At 34.0% G+C, this 25,491-nt stretch overlaps 1 protein-coding gene across 4 annotated transcripts in view; it reads right to left on the bottom strand.

Moving 5' to 3' along the window:
• DNAH11 (dynein axonemal heavy chain 11) overlaps positions 1-25,491 on the bottom strand; it is a 179,008-nt gene that overhangs the window by 113,435 nt on the left and 40,082 nt on the right. For all 4 annotated transcript variants that reach the window (XM_060685695.2, XM_034402384.3, XM_034402387.3 and 1 more), the window contains 18 exons: positions 24,743-24,901; positions 21,806-21,928; positions 20,757-20,879; positions 20,110-20,334; positions 17,509-17,600; positions 16,329-16,455; positions 16,048-16,197; positions 13,881-14,114; positions 13,270-13,401; positions 12,007-12,167; positions 10,805-10,961; positions 9,662-9,807; positions 9,238-9,354; positions 6,103-6,241; positions 4,276-4,368; positions 2,853-3,047; positions 1,615-1,692; positions 460-592 (listed from right to left, as the gene is read on the bottom strand). In XM_060685695.2, coding sequence (XP_060541678.2) covers positions 460-592; positions 1,615-1,692; positions 2,853-3,047; positions 4,276-4,368; positions 6,103-6,241; positions 9,238-9,354; positions 9,662-9,807; positions 10,805-10,961; positions 12,007-12,167; positions 13,270-13,401; positions 13,881-14,114; positions 16,048-16,197; positions 16,329-16,455; positions 17,509-17,600; positions 20,110-20,334; positions 20,757-20,879; positions 21,806-21,928; positions 24,743-24,901 — 2,584 coding nt within the window. The remainder of the gene's footprint in view (positions 1-459; positions 593-1,614; positions 1,693-2,852; positions 3,048-4,275; positions 4,369-6,102; positions 6,242-9,237; positions 9,355-9,661; positions 9,808-10,804; positions 10,962-12,006; positions 12,168-13,269; positions 13,402-13,880; positions 14,115-16,047; positions 16,198-16,328; positions 16,456-17,508; positions 17,601-20,109; positions 20,335-20,756; positions 20,880-21,805; positions 21,929-24,742; positions 24,902-25,491) is intronic.

Below are 25,491 nucleotides of genomic sequence, written 5' to 3' on the forward strand. Positions count from 1 at the left end.
TTTATAAATAGAATATAGTAACTGTTTTCTCTATGCTGGCGTTATCAGTGTTCCAGTTTTCTCAAATAATACTTTGAATGATTTTTATTTCTAATTATTGATTAATAAAAATTAAAAACCAGAAAATAAAAAAAATAGCATGTCATGGAGTAAAGCCTTTTAACATACTACTTATGTAAACAAAAGTAATATGGTTTTTCTTTACAGAGAAAAAAATAATAATCATAGTCTCTATTGATCAGTGGTAGGAAATAGAAATTTTAGAAATCTGTTTTCTGATATTTATCTGGGTAGCTTGAACATGTACATCCTGCCAGAATTTTGGGATAAATTTTTACCTAGCATTTCATACTGGCTAACAATTAAGAATAGTTGGGATGCAACGCAACTAGAGAACATCAAATTGGGGGAGCTGGTATAAAAGTCACAACAGTAACTATTGTAATGTATTTCACTTGCCATCTTTCCATTCTCTTGTAGCATGATGTATGAACCCAAAGAGCTCATCAGTAGTCACAGCCTTGGGGTTCAAATCATTCCAAACAGGCTTCTGCTTCATGATCATATAAGTCTTATTCAGGGTTTTCAGAATCTGTTAAATCGAAAAAGAAAAAGAAAGAAAAAGGAAACTGAATCTTAAATTTTGAGGAAAAGTAGTTTTTTTAAATGTAAATACGAACATTTCTATAAAATCTTAAGTATAGTGTTTTGATCTTTGCACTGTATTTCAGAGGCTGGTTTTTAAGTACTTCAAGAGATATTAACCACGGGAAAGGATCTTCTAAAACTTTCCCCCACAAATCTAGAATTACAGAATTATTAATTCTATATCTTCTAGTTTTTCTCATGATTGTTTTTCATTCACATCTGCCAAAATTATTTGTTCACATTTTAATAGTGGTTCAATAATTTGCAAGGTTAGAAATGACAATGGGGCAAAAACCACTGTGCATATTAGTTTCATTTTGCGAATAAGGAGGAATAATGGGGAAATGACAAACATAAAGAGAATTGTTTTTCAGAAAAATCAGAGACCCATACATTAGAATTTAGTAAGCTTTCACTTCCCCTAAAAAGTAACCTTAAATTATTAATAATTTCATCCTTGATCTGCCCTTGCATTTTTCATTCATTCATTAATTCATTGGCTGCTCATTCACCTTGCAACTATGATTAGCTAACAACCATATAAAAATCAATATAGTTACAAATGGCAATTAAAACACGCTAATATTTTAGTATTCATAATTAATAAAGTCTACGTTGAAATAATTATATAAATAATTTAAAACAGGCTTATCTAACCTTCTGGTCCAATGCCTAAGACAAGAGCTAGATCTTCAATGCCTTACAAAGAACAGCTTATAAGATGCTCTTGCATCAAAAGATGTTAGAAGGATTTTCCCCCCAAAGAAACCTTTTTTATTTGATTAAAATAAAAATACTTCCTTATCATGATTAGCTTCATCATAACTATCTTTAACCACTGGAATTTCACATTAACGCAAAAATATGGATGGGCATAGTTGAAAGCAAGTGATATTTTTTCAATTTGCCTGCAAAATAATATTTTCAACGAAATAATAGTTGAAATTAGGAAGGATATACTTGTACCTTGCTTTTTCCTGTTCCTGCATTTCCCACTACAAAGACAGAATGACGCACAGCCAGCAATTCCTCGAGCTGAACAACCTGCCAATAATAATAATAATAATAATAACAACAACAACAACAACAACAACAACAACAACAACAACAACAATCCTAAGGGGTTTTTCTCCCTTAGGAGAACCTTTCATCAACCAAGGACATTAATTTTTCTTCCCATAATAAAACAGTTGTATTCAGGAAATGAAAATGTTGCTTTGTACAATAATGATTGTAGATCCCTTGATAAAGTACAGTATCAATTAGCTTCAATGGCCAATGAAGTCACCAAAATGTTTTATGGTTTTAATTTTTAATAAATTTGTACACTGGCCAAAATTACACTTCTTGAGATAGGATAAGCAACTATATAAATATATTAAATAAATAAATGAAATGAAAGGCATAACAAATACATTCATAAATTTGAATTAGGAGAGTTGCTGTAAAAAATGTGAGATCAAGCAGAGCACCTCAGTGAGCCACACCTGGCAACACCAGTCTCCTGGGATTCCATGGCTTTGTTTTTACTGAGTTACTAGAAAGAAGATGAACTCTAGGTCAATTATACTAGTGGCCAAGCTACTGCATTCTAGGTGCTTTTTACAGTTTGGTTGCTATCTCTACGGGCTTTTCTACCAATCAAGAGCCAGATCTAAATTGGATGTTAATTCTGCTGCTTCACTTCTGATACTGACATTTATCTATTCAGACTACAGGCAAAATTGATTGCCCTGATGATATATCGGGGAAAGAGTTTTAATGTTGATAAACATTCTCTTATATCAGAAGTTCATTCTGCTTTTTTCTTTTTTCTCATCAAGCAAAAGAACAAAGCAGACAACTGACAATCCTTAATGAAGTAATATTTCCAATTTTGTACTGTATTAAAATTTAGCACTGGTATCTAAGTATCAACAGTACTAAATTATTTAAAAACAAACAGAATAAGAGCAGGAATTGCATTTCTATGACAAATTAGTGCATGTGACACATTTTATGATAATATGCTTATATTCTAATTAACACTGAATTACTAACATATAGCACTGCTACTGAAAGACTAATATTTTAAGGACACTATGAGAACACAGTAAGGTCAATAAGGATAACTTCATACCCAGCACAACCTGTCTGCAATTATTTTGATTTAATTTTTTTACAGACTGTAATTAAAAGGAATGGATTTTTATTTTTTTTTTTACTTTCAGAATGAAGGTCTCCTCAGGCTGTAAGTGAAGCTCCAGGGTAGATTGTTTAACCATCTGTTCAAATTGCAAGTCCCTCTTCCTTGGAACATCCAAAGCTGGAAAAAGGTCACTAATTAAGCCCATGAAAATGGGGATATCATCTGTCACTATTTTAGGCAAATTGAAGTCCCTCAAGGCTCGCATAAGTATCTGGAAAAGGGAGTAAACATTATTGTACTTAGAAAGTTTCTGATCAGTTTCATGGTCAAAATATACTTTTAAAAAAAAGCCTAATTAAAATCAAATTAAAGGGAAATTGTGATGCAATTTGCAGTGGAGAAGAAGTATCTGCATGCATGTGTGAGAATCTCAGCAGTTACACTGCAACTTCCTAAGGGGGAGGCAGCATATTCCAGAGAGGGCTAAAGACAGTACAAGGGAGGGAGGAAAACGCTCAGGGTAGCCACACCCTAGAGGCAATGGTGGGATTCAAATAATTTAACAAATGGTTCTCTGCCCTAATGACTGGGTGGGCATGGCCATGGTGGGCATGGCCACAGGGTGTGACAGCTGGCACTCGGCCTCTTGCACGCCCCTGGAAGCAAAAACGAGCTGCAGGGAGGGGGTGCCATCCTCCCACCCCCCCGTTTTGGGCCTAGTAAGCCTCCCTGCAGCCACCTGGGAGCCAAAATGGGGCAAGTGGGGACTTCTAGAAGGGGAGGGGCGAGGAGGGGCCAGCCAGCAATTTAACAACTGGTTCAGCCGAAGTGGTATGAACCACTTGAATCCCACCACTAGGCAGAAGTGGTGGGTTTCAAAAATTTTTACTACCGGTTCTGTGGGTGTGGCTTGGTGGGCGTGGCAGGAGAAGGATACTGTAAAATCTCCATTCTCACCCCACTCCAGGGGAACAATACTGTAAAATCTCCATTTCCACTCCAATCCAGGGTAAGGATACTGCAAAATCCCCATTTCCTTCTGATCAGTTGGGACTCAGGCAGCAGAAAATAGATGTGAGCGGAGCCAGTCAGAATTTTTACTACCAATTCTCCGAACTACTCAAAATTTCCGCTACTGCTTCTCCAGAACTGGTCAGAACCTGCTGAAACCCACCTCTGCTAGGTAGTAATAGATACACCTTTAGGTAGAAGGTTATAAATTTAGTCTAGTGAGATTCTGTCTATTAAATGTAACAAATACAGAATTGGATTAGCCTGGATTTCACCATGTTATCTTTAGGGCTTAGGCACCACATATATTATTATCAAAGACAAATTGGAAGACTAATCTGGTGTTGTCTCCATGTTCAGGGGAAATAATTTCCTGTCAGAATAGCTATGGCAAAATCCCTGTGTGGAAATTTGCGAACTTCAGTGCCAACATGCTTGGGTTTTGGGAAGTAGATTTATGAAGTATATCTTTGCATCAAGTTGCATACCTGGTCTTCAGGTCTAGTCTTATCTCCTCGCTTCAAAAAACCAGCAACTACCAAGACAGATTTAATAGCCCGAAGACCCCAATCATAGTGATCCTATGATGAGATATATTCAGGAAAGTTTAAATAATCATTTTCCAAATCTAGTAACTTGTTCATATTATATTTTTAAAAACTAGAGACTAAGTTATATTAGTCTTTTTTGATATCATACATTTATATACCAGTGGTTTATGATAGGATAAAAATTTTAAATGAAATATTTAGTTATTCAGATCTAAATTGATTCAGATTAATCAATAAAGTAATCAGGTATAATAAAATATTTATAAATAGTTATAGTGGTAAATATATATTCCCTGGTAGCATCTGACTTATAAGGTAATACTTCCCTTCTCTGTTCAGTTTGATTTTGAATAAGATATAATAAAATTATCAGCAAACTAATTATTTTCCATTCCAAAAAATAGAATGAATGCACACCACATTTCTACACATAGAAGAGAGGGAAGGAGATAGGTAGAATAAAAAATGTACACATACAACAAAAAAAATTGTATGAAAGAACATTATATAATTTTGGACTAAACACTCTTACTTATGATACTGTACATTCACATTGTTTTCTAAATTAATGTTTTATTTGTTAGCTATGACAACCAGAACAAAATAATATTATTCTTTGCAAAGAATTTTGTAAGTATAGAGGAGCCATGAGAGTAGTTTGGTGTAAAGGTTAGGGCATCAGGCTAAAAACCAGGAGATAGTGAGTTCTAGTCCTTCTTTGGTATTAAAGTCAGCTGGGTGATCTTGGGCTAGTTACACTCTCTTAGCCCTAGGAAGAAGGCAATGGCAAACCACTTTTGAAAAACCTTTTCAAGAAAACTGCAGGGATATGTCTCCAAGAATCAGGAAAAAAAGAAAAAGAAAAAAAGACGAGTCATACTATGCCATACTTATTTAATATAATATCCCATTTGGATAACCAAATATAGAAATTTAGAATGACATGAATGCTCTAGGACCGTGATGGCGAACCTATGGCACGTGTGCCACAGGTGGCACGCAGAGCCATATCTGTGGCCACACAAGCATTGACCTAGCTCAGCTCCAGCACGCATGCACGTGCCAGCCAGCTGATTTTCGGGCCTTCCGGGCCCACCAGAAGTCAGAAAATGGGCCGTTTCTGGCCTCCGGAGTGCCTCAAGGGGCTAGAGAAGGCCATTTTTGCCCTCCCCAGGCTCCAAAAAAGCCTCTGGAGCCTGGTGAGGGCGAAAAACGGGCTTACCTGGCCCACCATGCCATTGTGTGCCAAAAGTGGGGGGAGTGCGGGGGTACGCGCACATGTGTGAGGGGGTGGGGCATTGAATTATGGGTGTGGGCATGTGCACGCGGAACCCCCCTGCACTCCCCCCGCTTTTGGCACGTGACGGCAAAAAGGTTAGCCATCACTGCTCTAGGAAAGTGATTGTCATAATTACATTTTGTGATGGTGAAGTTCAGAAGATAACAAATAAAAGTTGTGAAGAAATATTTTCCCTTAAGTTATACTAAATTGCCTATAATTAACGTTGGTTAACCTAGTGTTCTAGTATTGTATATGAAAGTAAGAGGAAAAATCTTTGGTTACTTTCTTCATGCTATGCCATTGAAAAAAATATCAACATTTAAATAAAAAATCCAAATAGTTTTAACAGAAATGTTTTGATAGCTTTATAGGACTCTCTTGACTTGTCAATACGAGTTGGATATACAAAAATAAAAAATTCTTTGCTTTCAAAAATATTAATTAGCTTTGTTGAAGCACAAAGTCAAAGAGATCTCACTTACTTGCTTAGAGAGAAGCTCGCTACAAAGAGTATACAGGGTAACAAATTTTCTGGCTAACAATCGTGCATCAATAAACCCTTCGGCAATCAGCATTATTTCACAGATTAGTTCAGTGTCAGGGACCACCATTGCACAGGGTCTAAACACAAAACAAAAAACACATTAAACCAAAATCAGAGACTATAATATGAACATAATGAGAATAAGAAAACTAACTGTTCCACCTGTCCGTCCTATTAGACCCAGTAGAATGGGCATGTTATGGATTCCGTAATGTAGGGAGCCATATTGATGGGTCATGATCTCACCTCTGGGAGGAAGTCAGTGTGGCCTTTCCCCCAGAGATGAGATCAGCCTCTAATCATTCCTGAACTTTTGAATATCTGTCAAGACCAGAGGTGGGATTCACTAACTTTCCCTACCGGTTCGCGAATGTGAGCACGCACCCGCAAGCTCCCTTCACTCACACACGCCGCCTCTGGGCATGCGCAGTGCTCGCACATTATGTCTGGGCGGGTAGGTGGAGCCTCCCGCAGTCGCTGCTACCAGTTCACCCGAACTGGACACAACCGGCTGAATCCCACCTCTGGTCAAGACCTGATTTTGTAGCAGACCTGGGGACCCTAGGTCTTGTGACAAAGGTCCATTGTTTTTAATATCCATCTGCCTATTATTACCTTTTCTTATATACCATATTTTTCGGAGTATAAAACGCACCGGAATATAAGACGCACCTACCTTTTTGGTTTTTTTTTTTAAAAAAGGTTTTTTTAAAAAAAATTTAGGCATACATACAAACATACAATGTATTTGGTTGCTTCACAAATTTAAACGGTGTTTAGTCATTTCAATTAAATTTACAATTTCTATATTTCCTTTTTGCCATATTTATTCCTCATCTATTTTTTTTAAAAAAATCAATATTACCCTTCATCCTCATCTTTAATTTTAATCAAATTCAATTTTTCCCTTCTTTTCTATATTATACCCCTCCCCATTGTCATCTATTTTTATATCCATCCTCATATTGATTATGTAATTATCATAATCAATGTGGGTTAATTATGTAATATTACAATTGTTTAATACAAATTCAACATTTTAATATAAATCAATTAGTTATATAACTATCTTTTTTTGTATATTAATCAATATGAACATGAATATTCCAATTATTTCCATGCAATCCAATTTCTTACAAATCAATTAATTATATTTACTAATAATAATAAACCAAATAATTTCCCCCTTATGTTACTCATTTTCACATCTTAAACTCTTCCAATAACCCATATAATCCTCCAAATCACAATCATTTCTACTTTCATCACAATATATAATTAAAAATATTTCAATCATTACAATTTCCCTAATTAAATTTAAAAATGTTCTAGCTGTTATCCAAACCTATAATTTAATCCTTTTTACTTTCACCACCATATACCATTAAAGGTATTTCAATTGTTACAATTTATATTTATTCATATTTCTAAAAAAAATAAAAAAATAAAAACTTATCATTGTCTAGATTTCAAAAATACAAAGACAAATATTCCAATTATTATTCATTTTTACAATCATGATTTCCCATTTATTTCTTATTACTATTCATATTTCAATTCTAAATATGTATAACATTTTTCTCTTTCATTTCTTTTTCTCCCTTCCCATTTTTATTTTTGCTTTTTTCTTTCTCCTTTTTTTCTTTTGTGTTTAAAATCTTGAACTTTCCTCTTTTGCCCTAAATTTCCCATTGTTTCACCTACCTTTTTTGGTGAGGAGAAAGAAGAAAAAGAAATCTCCCTGTGCCTCATTTTGCCTTGTTGCAGCAAACAGCTTGCTTTACTTTCAGTTTCGCTATCAGCATAGCTTGATTAGCGCAAGGAAAAAAAATCTGCTCCAGCAATTTATCTCCTTGCAGCAAGCAGCAGAGCCTTGCACAAAACAGCTGAGAGCAAATCAGCTGAAAGTCGGGAGGCAGATCCAATCAACTTGTGCTAATTAGTCTATGCTGAAGCTGAAAGGAGCTGTTTTTTCTTGCTCTTTGCTTGTAAGGAGGTAACTGCTGCGAGGCACAGGCCAAAGGGTGGGGGCCAGTGGGTGGGTGGGGCTACATTTGGTGTATAAAACGCACCCAGATTTTCACCCCCTTTTGGGGGGTAAAAAGGTGCGTCTTATACTCCGAAAAATACAGTAATTATTTTATAGTTTTTAATATTTTAAACAATTATTATATACAGGTTTTAGGTAATCGTTGATTCATATTTGTTGTTTATTATCTGCTGCAGAGTCATCTTCTCTGAGATGGGCAGCATATAAATTTGATTGATAAACAAACAAGCAAATCCCAATTCAAGGCAGTGGTTTTTACAAATGTAGCTGCCTGAGCTGAAATTAATAATTATATATTAACAATCATTTTCTTTCAATATATGGGCAATGGTTAGCATATTCTAGTCTCACTATTTCAAACAAAACTGCAAATGTTAATTTTCTCAAGTTAGTTTTTACAATTCTTTGCATATAATCACTTCTGTTACAGAAAATAAATATAATAAGATGACACTTAATAGGTAATCTCCAAGGTAGGCTTTTTTCTAAAATAAAGGTTAAAAATTTTTTTTGCATTACTTTGTTTAACTATCTCTTTATTTTATAAAAAGCTAAAATTTTGCTAAAGAGAATGGTCCACTTTCTCATATTGTTTACTAGGAAAGGTACTGATAACATGTGACTGTGTTGTGCATTTCTACTTTAATACATTTAAAGTATTTATTTAATCAAACATTCTTTAAAAAAAACCTGTTCTTCATTAAAGTACCTAATAGAGACTTTTTAAACTAGAAGTAAATAGGGGAATATAGCTTACTGTTACAACAAATATAAGTGAAGCTATTTTAAGATTATCTTTTAACTTTGTTATGATTTTATTTCCAATAGTAAAAAATTTTTTGCACTTAACAAAAAGAAAAAAAAACAATATTTCATCTCTCATATTTCTATTGGGGGGGATCAAACCTGCAACTTTGAAGAGCTCTTTCTGTGAATCTATATATTAAAAAGCTCTAGTTACTAACTATTGGAAATCAAAGAATTGACATTAGGGAGCATAAATGTCTTATCCTTCATACTCACCTGAATAGAGTTTTAAGATTTTCAGGTAATTCTGTTCGGCCAGCATAGCCTGGATTCATAGTAATAAATATTCCCACTGATGCTTTCAATGTGATGTTTTCTCCAAGGAAAATGAATCTGCAATTATTAAAGAAATAAATCAGCAAACTTTGTTACAAGTGAAGTAATTGTCTCTGGTTTCGGTTGCTTTGGAAATTGCACTCAAAACACAGGGAAAGTCTATAACTAGGATATGAAAATATACATGACTACTTCTAAATACCACTCAAGCTGTTCAGGTATCTAATTTTCGGTAGAAACCTCTTTGGGGGTCTTTTAAAATATCTGTTAATATGTCATAAAAGGTCTAGTTATTTTGAATTGGTTAATAACTTCATGATATATTTAATCCCTTAAAATATTTAATGAAGTAGCTAATACTCACTGTTTTTTGTTATTTCTGATGGCATCATGGATAGTTTTTACTTGTACTGCCACCACTGAAAGAACTTCTACTGAAATTCGGTTGAATTCATCAAAGCACCCCCAAGCGCCTGTTTGAACCAAACCTTTATAGATGTTTCCTATAGACTAAATGAGGAATAAAAAGAGTAATAGTTTCCTCTAAACAACAAGAACATGTTTGCATTATTGTTCTCAGTTATTAATTCATTAAATTAAGAGTTTCTTGGTCTACTAAGCTCAAGATACCATACAGCTACTAGATATAAGGACTAATGTATTTGCAAATATAAATTTGTTTAATAAATCAATTATAAATACTGGTATCAGAAAGTGTCATTGAGTTCAGTGAAATAAACTATAGTAGAAAGCTTACAACTGGGAAATATTTTAAGGAGGCACTCTAAACATGGTTTAATCCCATCCCAGTAATACCCTAGTTTCCCCCCAAATAAGACATCCTCTGATAATAAGCCAGGCTTTTGAGCACATGGCAATAAGATCAAGTGCTTATTTCAGGGTTCAAAAAAATATAAGACAGGGTCTTATTTTCGGGAAAACATGGTAGTGTTTTATATTCTTTAATATAATGTATAATTATATTATACAGTATAAATGTATAATTGAATTGATTACTTTGAGGAATACTAAGCAATGCTTCATTTGTTCCATTTTAAAAATACATTATGTATAAGCATTAAAAAATGCCAAATAAAATCTAGTTAAATATCATAGAAAGAGTAAGGGAAGCTTGGAACCAACTTCCAGCAGAGGTAGTGGCTCAGTCATCAGTAACCTGAGCTTAAATGTGCTTGGAATAAACACAAAAATTATAAAATTCTAAATTCTAAAAAAAAAAATTAAAAACCCCTCAAAGGACAGACTTGATGGACTACAAAGTCATTCTCTTTCATCAGTTTTCTATGTTTCAGTATTTCTATCTACTATCACCCAAGGAGTAGAATCCATCCACTAATGAAAAGATCCCTTTGAAATAATGTTTGTCTGATTTGCTACTGTATGGTTCAATCTCCTTTAACAGTGGATCATCCTGACGGAAAGAAAAGGAGAAAAGCATCTTTATCATCTTTCTTTGAAGATAAATTGTTGAAAATAACCAAAGCACCTTGTAATCCATCTGCTCAGAACAGTTAAAAACATAGACCATCATTCCAAGTGCATGTCCAAGATCCTTTGTGGTTTCTGTTTTGCCTGTCCCAGCAGGACCTGCAGGTGCCCCACTCATTGTTAAGTGTAGAGATTGAGTAAGAGTTATGTAACACCTTTAACAATAAAAGCACAATGACAATAACATAAGCTTTCTTTAATGATGGACAGTGCAAAACCACAAACTACAACCTCAAGCAATGTGAACTTAGGAATTTATGTTGTATTTTTTTGAAAAGAATATTTCTCTTCAATAAATAAATTTCATGATGTTATTATTTTGTTTTAACACTGCAAACAGATGCACAGTATGGCAAATCAATGACTGAGGAATGTAAGAAGAATATGAGCATACAGTAAAATGGGGATTTGGGGTAGCATATTGGGAAGAAAAAAGTATGTTTTGGAAATTTGTTTGATCCTTCTGCATTGTCATGGCTATGCAGATTTTGTATCAAACAATCCATACAGTAGCATTTGTAGATTTACACGTATGTAAATGTATGTATGAGCTTATTTCCAGATGCATGTATAGCTGCTTAAATTATGAGTCTATTGAACAGATTTTCAACATACTTTTCAGTTATTGTGTGCAGAATTCAATATACATATTTCTTCATGGATTAAAATGTAGGAATCTTGCTTGCATTAATAGTTACATGTTTCTTCAGCTCAGCAGTTATGGTATACAAAAAATTAAATACTATAAACTTAACATTTCCTTTCTTGGGTATGCAGTTTGATAATTTCTTCTATTCCAAATTGTTATTTTAGTTAATTTCTTGAAAATAAACCTCATAGAACAGTGCAAAGGTTTGCAGATGGTGGAATGGCTGTGTATGCAAATTTGTACAGTCTGGAAAACCCCTGGCCTGTTTACCAAAAACATTTCTGCTTTAATCTTCCAAGCAGAGGTTCTTAATTCATCCTAGAGGCATAAACTCCTTAAATGCCAACCCAACCCATATAATTTAAGAGATTAGATAGGGATATTTTTTAACCTAATGCAATTATACCAACTTGTAAGTGAACTTAAAAATAATAATAAAATGACTTTCTAATATTAATATTTTTTCACTGGGAAGAATAATATGATATTTTCTGTATAATAGTAAATTCTGCAAGACAAGTCAGGGAGGGCCACTATTAGACAAATATTACCTGTCAGTCAAAGGTGTAATAACTAGCCGAGGGGTATTTCCCAAATACTCATAATAATACTGAAACTGAGCATCACAAATGTTGGCAAAGCAGTGTTTCAGGGTCCAATCCCATCTATGGCGTAGTTGTGACAGCCAAGGGAAAGCTTGGGAACTAGCAATCTATAAAAACACCATATTGTAAAATGATTATTTATGCAGATGCTATAAAAGAATAAAAAACCCAGTCAATGCCAAAGAACCCAGTCAATGCCAAAATGCCTATGCTATCATCACCAGCCTTATTCACAATCATTCATATGTAACTCCAGTGTCTGCAATTATAAAAGTTTAGATTCATTCACAGGCACCCCTGGCACCATAGCAAATTAAATGCAATATAAGATTGCCTTTTTAATGGAGGCTTTAGTTGCAACAGATACTAGAATTTCTGCCAAGATAATTTTCTCTTCCATGCTCACATTTACAAGAAACAAACTGTAGGTATATGACATGAGTCAATTTTATATGTGCCTTTCAGCACCATTCATATCATTTTATTCCTCAGATCTGATTTTATTGACACTCTTTGGATTCCATCAAACAATTATATCTTCAATATCTCATTTGGTTCTTTTCTAGCATTTGCAACACCATACACTGCCTGATTGTCTTTAAAGTATCAATGATGTCAGTGGAGACTAAGAAACTAAAGTTACAGAAACTTGTGTCTATTGCCTTTAACATTCTCAAAGGAACGTCAATGCAATCCTTTGAGAATCTTATCAGAAGAAATGTTAAATATAACAATATATATAGACACCATTCCTTATTTTATTTCCACTAATTATCCTCTGCAGAAGGTTCATGCAGAGAAAGAGGAAGATACAAAACATAATAAATCATTTTTTTCTGATATTTTTCTAGTCTCAGTTTGTAAAATTTAGTTTTTGTGGCTTTTAGCTCTGAATTGCATGGTCTAAGGCACTTATTCTCAATCCGCATTCCCCCCATTCAGACAGATATGACATATAAACAGAGAAAGTGAATTTTCAAGAAATACTTATCCATAAAGCAAATAGGGATCTCAGCTAGAGTCCAGAGGTAACAGGAATCTCTAGTTTAAAATAAATGGATGCTAAACATTCTTCCTCTAGGCAGACTGCAGTAGATATGGAAACGCTTATCAGCCAAAGTATTTAAGTCCAAAGAAATACGCTTATACTACATTCAGGATAAATTCAGAATAGTGGCCTAAATTTAAAACAATGACTAGTGGTTTTACCTTCTGAGATAGAAGCTTTGCCACCACATCCCTTGCATGTACATCTATTGTACAAATAGTCATGATCTTCTGTCTATCACTTGGTGTCAGGTCACCCAACAGTAGAGCAATAAGAGCATTTAGCTGAACAATCTAAGAAAGAAACACATAAATAATTTTATATTTTATTTTATATACCAAATCATTGATATTCATCTGTTATATAATTTGTTTATTGATTGATTGATCTGTTTATTTAATACATTGGTTTATATAGCCACCTATTTCACCAATTGAGTCAATTTGTTCTAGTGGTTAAGGCACCAGGCAAGAAAACAAGAGACCACGAGTTCAAGTCCCATCTTAGCTATGGAAGCCAGTTGAGTGATCTTGGGCCAATCACTCTCAGCCCAATTTACCTCACAGGGTTCTTGTTGTGGGAAAATCAGAAAAGGAAGTTTGCTGCCTTGAGTTATTTGCAAAAATAATAAACGGGGGATATAAATTGGTAAAAATGAAATTGCTTATAATTTTGCTGCATGACAAACAGCTTTTTTCCCTGTTTTGCATACAATTGTAAATTCTATTTAGATATGGTTTGGTAGCTCATATGTAAAGGGTAACATCAATACCTGTTTCTTATGATAATCCTTCAAAGCAGTTTCAAATCCTTCTTCAAGCCTGCTGAATGCTATTCCCACATCTGTAGTCCACCAGATTTGAGAACCAGTAAGTGCTACTTGTGCAGGATAATCAATGATCCACTGTTCTCTGGGTTTTTCCTCATAAACAGTGATAGCTTCTGTGATGTGAGAACGCACTGATTCACGCATGGTATCTTCCAGGCATTTTAACCAGGTTTCTACCTTTTCAGGTAACAATTAGGCATATTGGATTCAATTCACAGAAAGTTATTTGCACTTAAAATTAACTTGTCACTATGTGAATAGTTTCTTGTTCATACAATATATTCCATATCCCATTCTATCTTTTTTCTTCACTATACCCACCTCTGAAGCAAAAGATCAGACATTGCCTATAATGTTATATTGTGACCTTGAGATTGCACCAACTGGATTTTTGTGTCCAATTATCATTTTTCTGATGGATGTAGTTTTTACTCATGAGTGACTTTTTTTTCTTTTTAATCGATAAGATATTCATAAAGAGTGTTGTCAATTCCAGATACATTGATCACTTAAATGAAGATGATCAACAGACTAATTAGTTCCATATCAGTAATATAAGATGCAGGAGATGGGGAAATCTTTTGCCAGTCTCCTTGTTTATATCCCAAACTGCTGCAAATTTGACTAATACTAGATGAACAATAATATTTGGTTCTAAAGAGACCTTTAGGACAATTGAAGAACCTTTCAAACTGTGAAACATTTGAGTTTGTTAATGTATTGTAGCACACCGATGGTAAGGAGATAAATTGGGGAGAGAACTGCAAAGGAAATACCCTGGTGAGATTGTCCAAATTTAGCTAGTATTGAGATTCTTTGATACAGGATGAAGTAACAGCTTCTGGAACCAATTTTTTTAGTGGATGCAGTATAATGTATTTTTTAACTTCTGTGTTAAACTATATGTTTTAATAAACTAAACAGTGATAGTAAAAAACAAACTGAAGGGATTCTTTGTATGAATGGGATACTCAGCAAACATTTTTGTAAATTCTAGAATGAAGGGCTACATAGGAACACAGCCCATGTGTGCAAATCACAGAGCAGACAAAAAAAGTATTCATTCAAGACATATTGCCATAGAATATTAAAGTAACTGCATGAAAAAAGTAAGAAAAAATATATTACTGCATTTTAAAGTGCATATAAAATAATAATTCTAAGAATCTTTTGCATAACCTACAAAAATGTTCCTTTTTGGGAAGGAAGGACCTACATAGTTTTATGATCATAATTTAATATGCTTTGAGACTTGTTGTGTCTTCCATCACACTGTGCTACAAAAACTTGATCCAAAATAACATCATCCCTATGCAAGCATAATCAACATTTCCTTATTGCCTTTGGGATTTAAGCCTTGATTATTATAATGGTATTGATTGCTCATAAAGACTTTCATAAATATTTGATATATTTATTTTGACAACTCATAGTATGAAATTTAATTTTAGCAGTAGAAAATGCAGCCTAAATTGCCTTATAATTGCCCAAAGTGTTTAAACGTAGCTTGTCTTTCAATTCTCTCATCATTAAATAACATGAACATCCATTGATCATTCCCAAAATGAAGGACTACAGTAAAATAAGAGATGAATAAGAAAATTTTGAATTTCTTTAAAATTTATAAAGATGATTCAAAGTAGAAATTTGTTTGCTATAAAGTTGACATACTATCCCAAATGAATCTAGGGGACAATTTTAAAAAGAAGTTTTAAAAACACGAATGAATAGATAGCCATCTGGGATTTTATTGGGAATTGTCTTGAAAAGTTCATTGTAAACTAACATAAGTATTTTGCTGAGCATCAAAACATAATTATTATAACACATTTATTTTAAGGACCATTTTATTTGAAGTTAGGTAAACAGAAATTGTTCTTTAAAAATGCATAATTCATTTTATAAAAAATAAATAGAATCTGAAATATTTTTATTTATATATCCATAATTATAGACAAGGAGACTTTTCATTAATATATGTGTGTGTTTATGTATATACCTAGTCAAAATGGTGTCTGTTAAGTGCTGCTTATTATTTTCTAATTTTCTAATTATTTTCTAATTTTAAAATTGCCATTAGAAAAATATCACACTTCAGTGCATCACATACCTGACCACTACATTCGAGTTGTCCACTGAATGGGACATATTCCTTTTCTTTGCTGTACATCCCTAGTACAATATTGCTGTGTTCATCTTCATTGTCTTGAAATTTAAGATCAGCAGTATTGTCAAAAAGTTTAATAAGATGGCAAGTCACCTGCATTTACAAAACAATATACAATTTAAAAACTGTAGGTTTACCCAGATTTTAATCATTCTTTTATTTCACTTTGTTGTATATCATTTCTTTGCAGTTAATGCTTTAGGTATGATGGCAAGAAAATTTACCTGTTTAGGTTGGGCTCCTTTTGAAAGAATGTCTAGCAGGTCAGCAGATGAAACAAAATAGAACCGGGGAAAAGCTAAACGTTTGGTCTCTAAGTATTCAGCAAGAGCCTTTTCACAAAGCAAGAGTCTGAAAATTGAGGAGGAAAATATTTCTGTTTAAGAATGTATGGGTTTTGTTCAACAATAATTTTAATAGCTCATTATGGGAAGTTATTGAAGACTTTTTTCAATATGAATATAAGAGTTTAATTGTCCTTCATAAGAATAATTAATATATAGGTTTTCAGATTCTGAATCTGAAAAAGCTGCTTCAGCTGAACCTGTGGAATTTCAGCCTTAGGAGACACCAAGCCAAAAGTCACATGAGGCTGATCAAAAACATGTACCGCTTGGATAGCTAAAGCAATCAGATGGAGGATGACATAAGGCCTTCCAAGCACCCACACCAGTTAGAATAAATAAAGAGCAGAGCAGTTCTCTGAGACTTCTTGCTTGCAAGGGAGTAAAACTCTTGATTAGTGACAATTAGCTGCAGACTGGCTGAAGAGGCAGCTCTGACCCGTGTTCCTTTGCTAGAAACAACTGTCTGATATCTCACATGATGTTCCCGTGAATCCTGTTTGTAAAAACACCCTAGCTGACAATCCTGACTTGGCCCTTAGAACCTTGGACTGATTTTGGACTATTCTTCTGGATGCTCCTATTTAAAATCAAATCAGTCAAGTGATTTGCATATTTTGACTGTTATCTCCTGAATATGAGTAAACTATGAATTACCATGACAACTGTATATAAATTGGCAGTTGAATCAGAAGGACAATAGCCTAAAGCAATACAAGTAACTAAAATCTACTGTATGTACAGTACTTTTTGCATGAAATTTATTTTTCTGTTCAGGGTCAAAGATGAGGCAGTTATGAATAAAACAGTTTAATGAGCAAATTGAGAAGTCCATACCTGTGAAGAAGCATTACATGCTATTTAAATGACTGTATTTATGGAATGTGAATGTGGGACTTTTTTCATGTAGTAGAAATATTTGTTATTAAGTCCTGCAAATCTATGATTAAAATATCAATATTATTTTAAATAAAACTTTAAACAATTATCAAATCATGATACATAACTGCTGCTAACTATTATATATTTAATTATATAAAAACAACTGGCTCTACAATACCTATGCTGCAAATCTTGAAGTTTTTCATACAAATTAGGCTTGGTTGCTGCTTCCAATACATTTCTGGTATTTGCTGAATCATTCATTAATCCCTAGGTTCAGGAACAAAAATATTTCTTTTAATTTGTGAAAAAAGATTTATGTGATTCCTCATTTTTGAGGAAAAGAAAATATTTCCCCTATCTCCAGAATGCTAAGCATAATATTTGTACTAGGATAAATTATCCTCAAATCTGCGTGAAAAAATCCTGACCTGGTGGTACCGATTTTAAAAACAACTGTTGATGGAAAACAACACCTGCTCACACATTATATAGTTTTCTACATTTCAAAGGAATAGCAGTGTTAACTAAATCAAGTCAAATAACTATGACAATTTCATATCAGTAAATACTGATTTCAGACATATTTTGATTTTTTTTCTCTATCTTCCTGAAGAAAGTAGTATTAATAATTTATTGAAAATCATGTTTTATCTTTTCTAGGAAACATATATTTATTTTAAACTGCTATACTTTGGGCATCAAGGAATAAAATTCCATATCCCTCAAAAATGGTAGCAAGTGGTAGGTTGCTACCAGCGCCCTGGATCGGGCAAACCAATAGCGGCAGCGGCGGGAGGCTCTGCTCACCTGCCCAGACATCTCTGTGCATGTAGGTAGTCTTCAACTTACAACAGTTCATTTAGTGACCAATGAAGTTAAATGGCATTGAAAAAAGTGGCTTATGACCAAGTTACAACTTTTGCAACATCTCCGTGGCCATGTGATCAAAATTCAGACCATTGGCAACTGATTCACATTTATGATGTGTAGTGTCTCAGAGTCATGTGATCACTTTTTTGCAACGTTCTGACAAGCAAAGTTAGATGGGGAATGCCAGATTCACTTAACAACTATGTTATAACCTAACAGCTGCAGTAATTCACTTAATAACTGTGGCAAGAAAGATAATAAAATTGGGCAACGTTCACTTAACAATTGTTTTGTTTAGCAACAGAAATTTTGGACTCAGTTGCAGCTGTAGGTTGAGGACTACCTGCATTTATACTAACACACATTTCTGTTTTCATCAATGTCCAGATAATACTGGAGTACTACATATAGTAAGAGAGGTACAGACATATTTTTTTAAAAATTGCTCTACAAGGACATTTTCCTAATGTTATTCTTCATTTCTCACAAAAGATGCCTGAAGTTCTAGATAAATATTTTCATACTTGCTAATTAGTTTGTTTTTTCTGTATAGGAAGTCTTTGACTGAGCCCAAAATTTCTGTGGCTAAGCGAGACAGTTATTAAATGAGTTTTACCCAATTTTATTATTTTTCCTTCTACAGTTGTTAAATGAATCGCTGCCGATGTTAAGGTAGTAAGATGATTGTTAAGTGAATCTGGCTTCCCCATTGACCTTGCAAGGCAGAAGGTTGTAAAAAGTGATCATACAATACCAGGGACACTGCAATTGTCATAAAGATGAACCAGTTGCCAAACATCGAAATTTTGATCATGTAAGCATGGGAATGCTGCAATGGTCATAAGTGTGAAAAACAATCGTCATTTTTTCGGTGCCGTTGTAACTCTGAATGGTCACTAAACAAATGGTTGTAAGTTGAGGACTATCCATATAGTAAAAACATTATTAAATCAATTTCAACTTGGGAGATGTACATATCTATATACTTTTATGGAAATAGTTTCTATTACCTTCTTTTAGGACATTTTTTCTCAATCTTCCACTCTAGCTTTATGTTTTGGGATATCCTATCATAATTTAATTAGGTTATAACATAACATAATAGGTTTTCCTGCAGGAAAGATATCTTTTCCTTTTTTTTCCTGCAGGTAGTAGTAATAAATGGTACTGCTCATATAGTTTTCTTTTCTTATTGCTTTCTTATTTTTTTTTAAAAAGAATCCTGCTTTTAAAGCTGAAAATTCAATAATACCACTTTACAATGGTTTGCCCTTTTCTACATTTCAAGTTGCAAGGAATGGATTTATTAACATTTGAATGGAATCCATAAACGTATTGATTATATGTTTATCTCTTTGACAATGTCAGAATGCATTGAAACTTCATGGCAATATAGCAATGCTGAAAGACTCTTACTTAAGGCCAAGAAAAATCACCCAAACTTGATATTTCACAATAATTCAGAAATTGAAGTAAGGCTTCAAATGCCATGCTCATTAAATATGTATTGATCTGCAGTTTCACTTGTATATGAAATATGCCATAACCATTTTGAAGAAGTAGAAGGCAGAACAAATATATTTAAATGTTACTTACTATTTCTATATTCTTCAGTTTGAAGAAAATAAATACTTCACAAAATATTTTTATATGTGTAATTTGGGCATCATTTTATTTTGTATTTGTTTGGATTGATATCCTTGGGACAGATTATTATGATTAATTACTTAAAACAATATACATTACATATAGATAGATAGATAGATAGATAGATAGATAGATAGAGATATAGATATAAATAATTTCATGGGAATGCTTTTAAAAATGTTGGTATCTGCATGTAAAAAATGAAAACGAAAAGGAAATTTTGATTATGATTTATGTTGGTGACTTATTTCTCATTTACCTTAAAATCCATATCAATGCAATCAAATATCTTTGAATCTTTAGGAAGCTGTTCTCTGATGTCATTTGAACCAATGAAAATACTTTCAAGATGAGACCATGTCCGCTGAACTTCCATCCATATATAAATGACAGAGTCTGCCACATTCAGCTTTTTTTGCCAAGTTAATACTTGTTCAATGAAATATTCAACATATTTACTTTGCAGAACTGTTTGCAACTGAACCTTGAGAAAAAGAGATGAAATTAAAGGATATAGAAAATTACTCAAAGAGACACAGGAATCATAGCTACAAAAGTTTTACAAAAAATCTCCTGCAAGCTATTATTACAGTAAATCACAGCAAAAGACATTTTCAAACCTTGCAAATGGACAGCATATTATTAAATGATTCCATACTATCTAGGGGAAAAGGAGAGACACCAAGGACCTGTAATTTTGCAAACTCCTACACAGACAAGAATTTTTGTTAAACCATATACAGTCAAGAACACATATAATTTTACAGACTAACATCTGGGACAGCTAAAATTCACTGTAAATAAAATTGTGAAAACAGAGATGTGAGTTAATCCATTTTTTTTAAAAAAGCACAATTAGTAATTCAGCCAACAAGCACATTTATTCATTAGTAACCCAGATCTTACTTGATTATTGTCTAAAGTCTCAAAAAGCTGTTCATCTATTTTCAGCAAGGAAATATTGGTCCTGAAATGTTCTTCATAAGAAAATTCCATAGCAGCCCATATTTGACTAATTTCTATCAGAATCTAGTTAACATAATGAAAAGTTTGATTAGAAACATTTTGACCAAAGCAATGTAAATCAATATTTATACAATGTATTATCATAAATTATCAATTTTATATACTATTGATATCATAGATTTTGTGCATTATTCAAGTGATCAACATTTGATAATACTTCAAATTAACAAAATATTTCAAAGGAAAACAATGGTTTGCACTTAAAGCAACCATTTTACGTTGGAAATGGGATATTATGAAATTGAGGTGAGTGTTTCAAATTCAAAATGTTTTACAGAAATCAATTTATAAACAACTATCGAGTGGCCCAAAATATAGGAAAAATAAGTGTGAGAGGGTTTTCCTAGAAGGGCACATTTGTTTCTCACTGGCTTCTGTTCTGCTCCTCCTGAATTTTGATTTAAATAGGAATATTTCTAAAATTAAACATGGACTGTGAAGACATACCACTTGCATCCATGTTCAGTTAATTTTGCTCAATTCCATTTTTCATGCCTCTTATACTATTAGTATGTGAGTGCATTAATAAAATTGCAAAAATAGTATTAATCTGATCATACATTTGACCACATCAGAGTTCATTTTAGCAGAACAGCAACACCCCTATGTATATTCTTTCATAATAGAAATCACCATTTGGAAGGAAATTTTAATATAATTATATCTAAAATCTAAAATTTCACCAAGTCCACTTAAGAATGTACTAGACCGTGCATCAGTAAAATTGCACAACTGAAAATATAGAGGAGGCAGAAATGGAAGTCATAATGAACAATAATGTCTATCAAAGTCAGAAAAAGAGCCTAAACTCTCTAGATAAAATTCTAATGCTTCAATTCTATTTAATCTAAGAATCGAGTAATTCTAAAATCCAAGATGACATTTAAAATAAAATTTTGGAAAGAATCCTGAAAAGAAACAGGATTAACCTTCTCAATTCCAAGTTCTTTTACTGCTTTGTCAACAATGTTTCGGACATCATTTTCCATGTTATGCAGATTCAATGCCAGTAGATTAGCTAAAGTTGTATCTTCAGTTATGGAAAACTGAACCTGAAAAAGCAACAAAATACTGTACATTCCAGTATAAGGAAAGAAAGAAATAATGCTGGAAAATTAGTTGGTGATGCAATTTTCATCCTGTTGAAGCAAAAGAGATCAAAAGACTAAAATAAATGTATTACCAATGAAGAATATTTGTAGCTCAAGGTTGAAATGAGGTCCTTGGTGCTCTCAGAGCTTGGTTGTTATCTTGGTTGTTTTCATTACCCAATAAAACCATTACAATAAATCAGTCAGAAACATAACATTCTGTCCTTTGTTTCTGTAGAATTTGCAAAGGTGCAATTAGTAACAGCATTCCAAGCTGAATTATAAATATTCTTTTCTATTGGATCCTACTGCTCATCGCTAATCCCACCCTTCTCACTACCATTTACCCCTTCATGGATTACCGCCATCGTGGCAAAGGGGCTTGTGTAGCTCAATGAAGCTATGAGCTATGCCATGCAGGGTCACCCGAGATCTCTGACAAAAGAGATCTTCAGAGATCTTCTGTCAGAGAGCTCTGACAAAATGTGATCCACTGGAGAGGGAAATGGCAACCCACTCCAGTATCTTTGACATGAAAACCCCATGGACAGTACCAAAAGGCAAAAAGATATGATGCTGGAAGATAAGCCCCTCAGGTCAGAAGATGTCCAATATGCTACTGGGGAAGAGCAGAGGGCTAGTACTAGTAGCACCAGAAAGAGTGAAGCGGTTGGGCCAAAGCCAAAAGGATGCTCTGCTTTGAATGTATATGGTGGTGAAAGAAAAGTCCGATGCTGTAAAGATCTATTCTTCACAGGAACCTGGAATGTAAGATCCATGAATCAAGGCAAGTCAAACAAGAAATGACAAGACTGAACATCAACATCTTAAGAATCAGCGAGCAAAATAGACAGGAATGGGTGAATTTAATTCAGATGACTATCAGGTATACTACTGCGGGCAAGAATCCCTCAGAAGAAATGGAGTAGCCTTCGTAGTCAATAAAAGAGTAGGAAAAGCAATACTGGGATACAATCCCCAAAATGACAGAATGATATCAGTTCAAATCCAAGGCAAACCATTCAATATCACAGTAGTCCAAGTCTATGCCCAACCACTGGTGCTGAAGAGGAAGGGAATTGATCAGTTCTATGAAGCCCTACAGCATCTGTAGAACAAGAAGCAATGGATGGAAACTAATCAAGGAGAGAAGCAATTTAGAGCTAAGGAGAAATTTCCTGACAGTTAGAACAATTAATAAGTAGAACAATTTGCCTGCAGAAGTTGTGAATGCCCCAACACTGGAAGTTTTAAAGAAGATATATATAATGGATAACCATTTGTCTGAAGTGGTGTAGGGTTTCCTGCCTGGGCAGGGGGTTGGACTAGAAGACCTCCAAGATCCCTTCCAACTCTGTTATTCTATTCTATTCTACCTTATAGAATTAACACCAAAAAATGATGTCCTTATCATCATGGGGGATTGGAATGATAAAGTAGGAAGCCAAAAGAATAACCGGAATAACAGGCAAGTTTGGCCTTGGAGTACAAAATGAAGCAGGGCACAGGCTGATAGAATTTTGTCTAGAGAATACGATGGTTATAGCAAATTCTTTTTCCAACAACCCAAGAGATAACTCTACACATAGACATCACCAAACAGTCAACAAGAAATCAGATTGACTATGTGCTCTGCAGTCAAAGATGGAGAAGCTCTATACAGTCAGTATAAACAAGACCAGAAGCTGACTGTGGCTCAGATCATGAACTTCTCATGGCAAAATTTAGTCTTAAATTGAAGAAAGTAGGGAAAAGCACTAGGCCACTCAGGTATGAACTAAATCATATCCCTGATGAATATACAGTAGAGGTGACAAATAGATTTAAGGAATTAGATCTGATAGAGTGCCTGAAGAACTATGGATGGAGGTTTGCAACACTGTACAAGCGGTAAGAACTAAAACCATCCCAAAGAAAAAGAAATGCAAGAAAGCAAAATGGCTGTCAGAGGAAGCTTTGCAAATAGCTGAGGAAAAGCAAAAGGCAAGGGAGAAATAGAAAGATACACCCAATTCAATGCAGAATTCCAGAGAATAGCTAGAAGAAATAAGAATGTCTTCTTAAATGAACAGTGCAAAGAAAGAAAACAATAGAATAGGGGGACCAGAGATCTCGTCAAGCAAATTGGAGATTCATGGAAAAATGGGCATGATAAAGGACAAAAGTGGCACTGACCTAACAGACCTAACTGTTTGGTAGAGTCTACATATATCCTATATAAAGAGCTAGGTCTTCAAGGTCCTCTGAAACACAAGTAGGGTGGAAACCACCCAGATCAGGGGTGGGCAATTAATTTTCTCAAGGAGTCACATGAGAAACATGGATTGTTGTAGAGGGTTGAACCAATAGGGCAGTGAAGGTGCATAGGCATGCATGCGTGCATGCACATATGTAAATTGAAAAAAACAATAGTAGACACCTTCAAAATAAAATGCAGTTGTATTGTGTGTATGGTGTATACTTATTTATATTTGATTTCTAATTTCCTATCAATCTCACACGGGCTAGACAGGGACAGCGAAAGGACCAGGTATAGCCCAAGGGCCATAAAATGCCCAAACCTAATCCAGGCTCTGGGAGGAAACTCAACCAAGGTTACCTGCTATGGGAAAGAAGGCTCAAAATTATTAACATAAACATAAATTATAACATTAAAGGACATGTAAAAAAAATATTTCAAGAAATAAAAAATGATTTTTTCAATTTATTTGTATGAAAGGTACTGTATGATTGAAGATCTAGGAATCTTTACAATGAAATTAGAAAAATACTTACACCTATGGTCTCCATGAGCTGATACCAATGTCGATCTCGAATTGCTGGATTCTGCAACTCTATTACAACTCTCAGTGATGTCAAAAGGTTTTTAATAGTTAATTCTAGGCTTGTATATACATTCCAGGAACGAACCTCTTTATCCAATGACCATATCTCCTAAGAGAAAGCATCATAAAATATTTTGTGTCATTTAGCACCTGTTAATCCAATTATATTGTAGCCGCAATGATAATTGGACTAAAATTTCCATCAATATTGAGACTACAATTTCCATCACTAAATGAAGTGGTTGAAAAGTGTGACATTCATGTGGCCCTGCCATTTAGTGATGGAATTTCTGGCAATCCCCAGTTACCATACTTAAGTGAATCAGCATAGATTGTTAAGGACCAGATATGACCATTGACTTTGCTTGGTGGGCAGCAGGGTAGGTCACAAATTCTAATCACATATGACCACAAGATACAACTATCAGAAATCCAGACCAGTTGTCCAGCACCCAGATTACCATATGACCATAGGGGCATTTCAAGAGCCAGAACTTGGGCAGCTGGTTATACATATCACTCATTCAGTTGCCTTATAACTTCAGATGATTGCTAAATGAGTGAATGATAACGATATGTAAGAAAATGTTGCAAATGTTTGGCATCATAGTACATGCATTTAAAAAGTAAGCTTCCCCATTTTTCAAAATAAAATCTTGCAACTGCTTATGAAGAATGCCAAACTTTTGCACAGATTTG

The sequence above is a fragment of the Pantherophis guttatus genome, chromosome 4, assembly GCF_059756535.1.
Source record: "Pantherophis guttatus breed Tessera chromosome 4, ASM5975653v1, whole genome shotgun sequence".
Classification (NCBI taxonomy): domain Eukaryota; kingdom Metazoa; phylum Chordata; class Lepidosauria; order Squamata; family Colubridae; genus Pantherophis; species Pantherophis guttatus.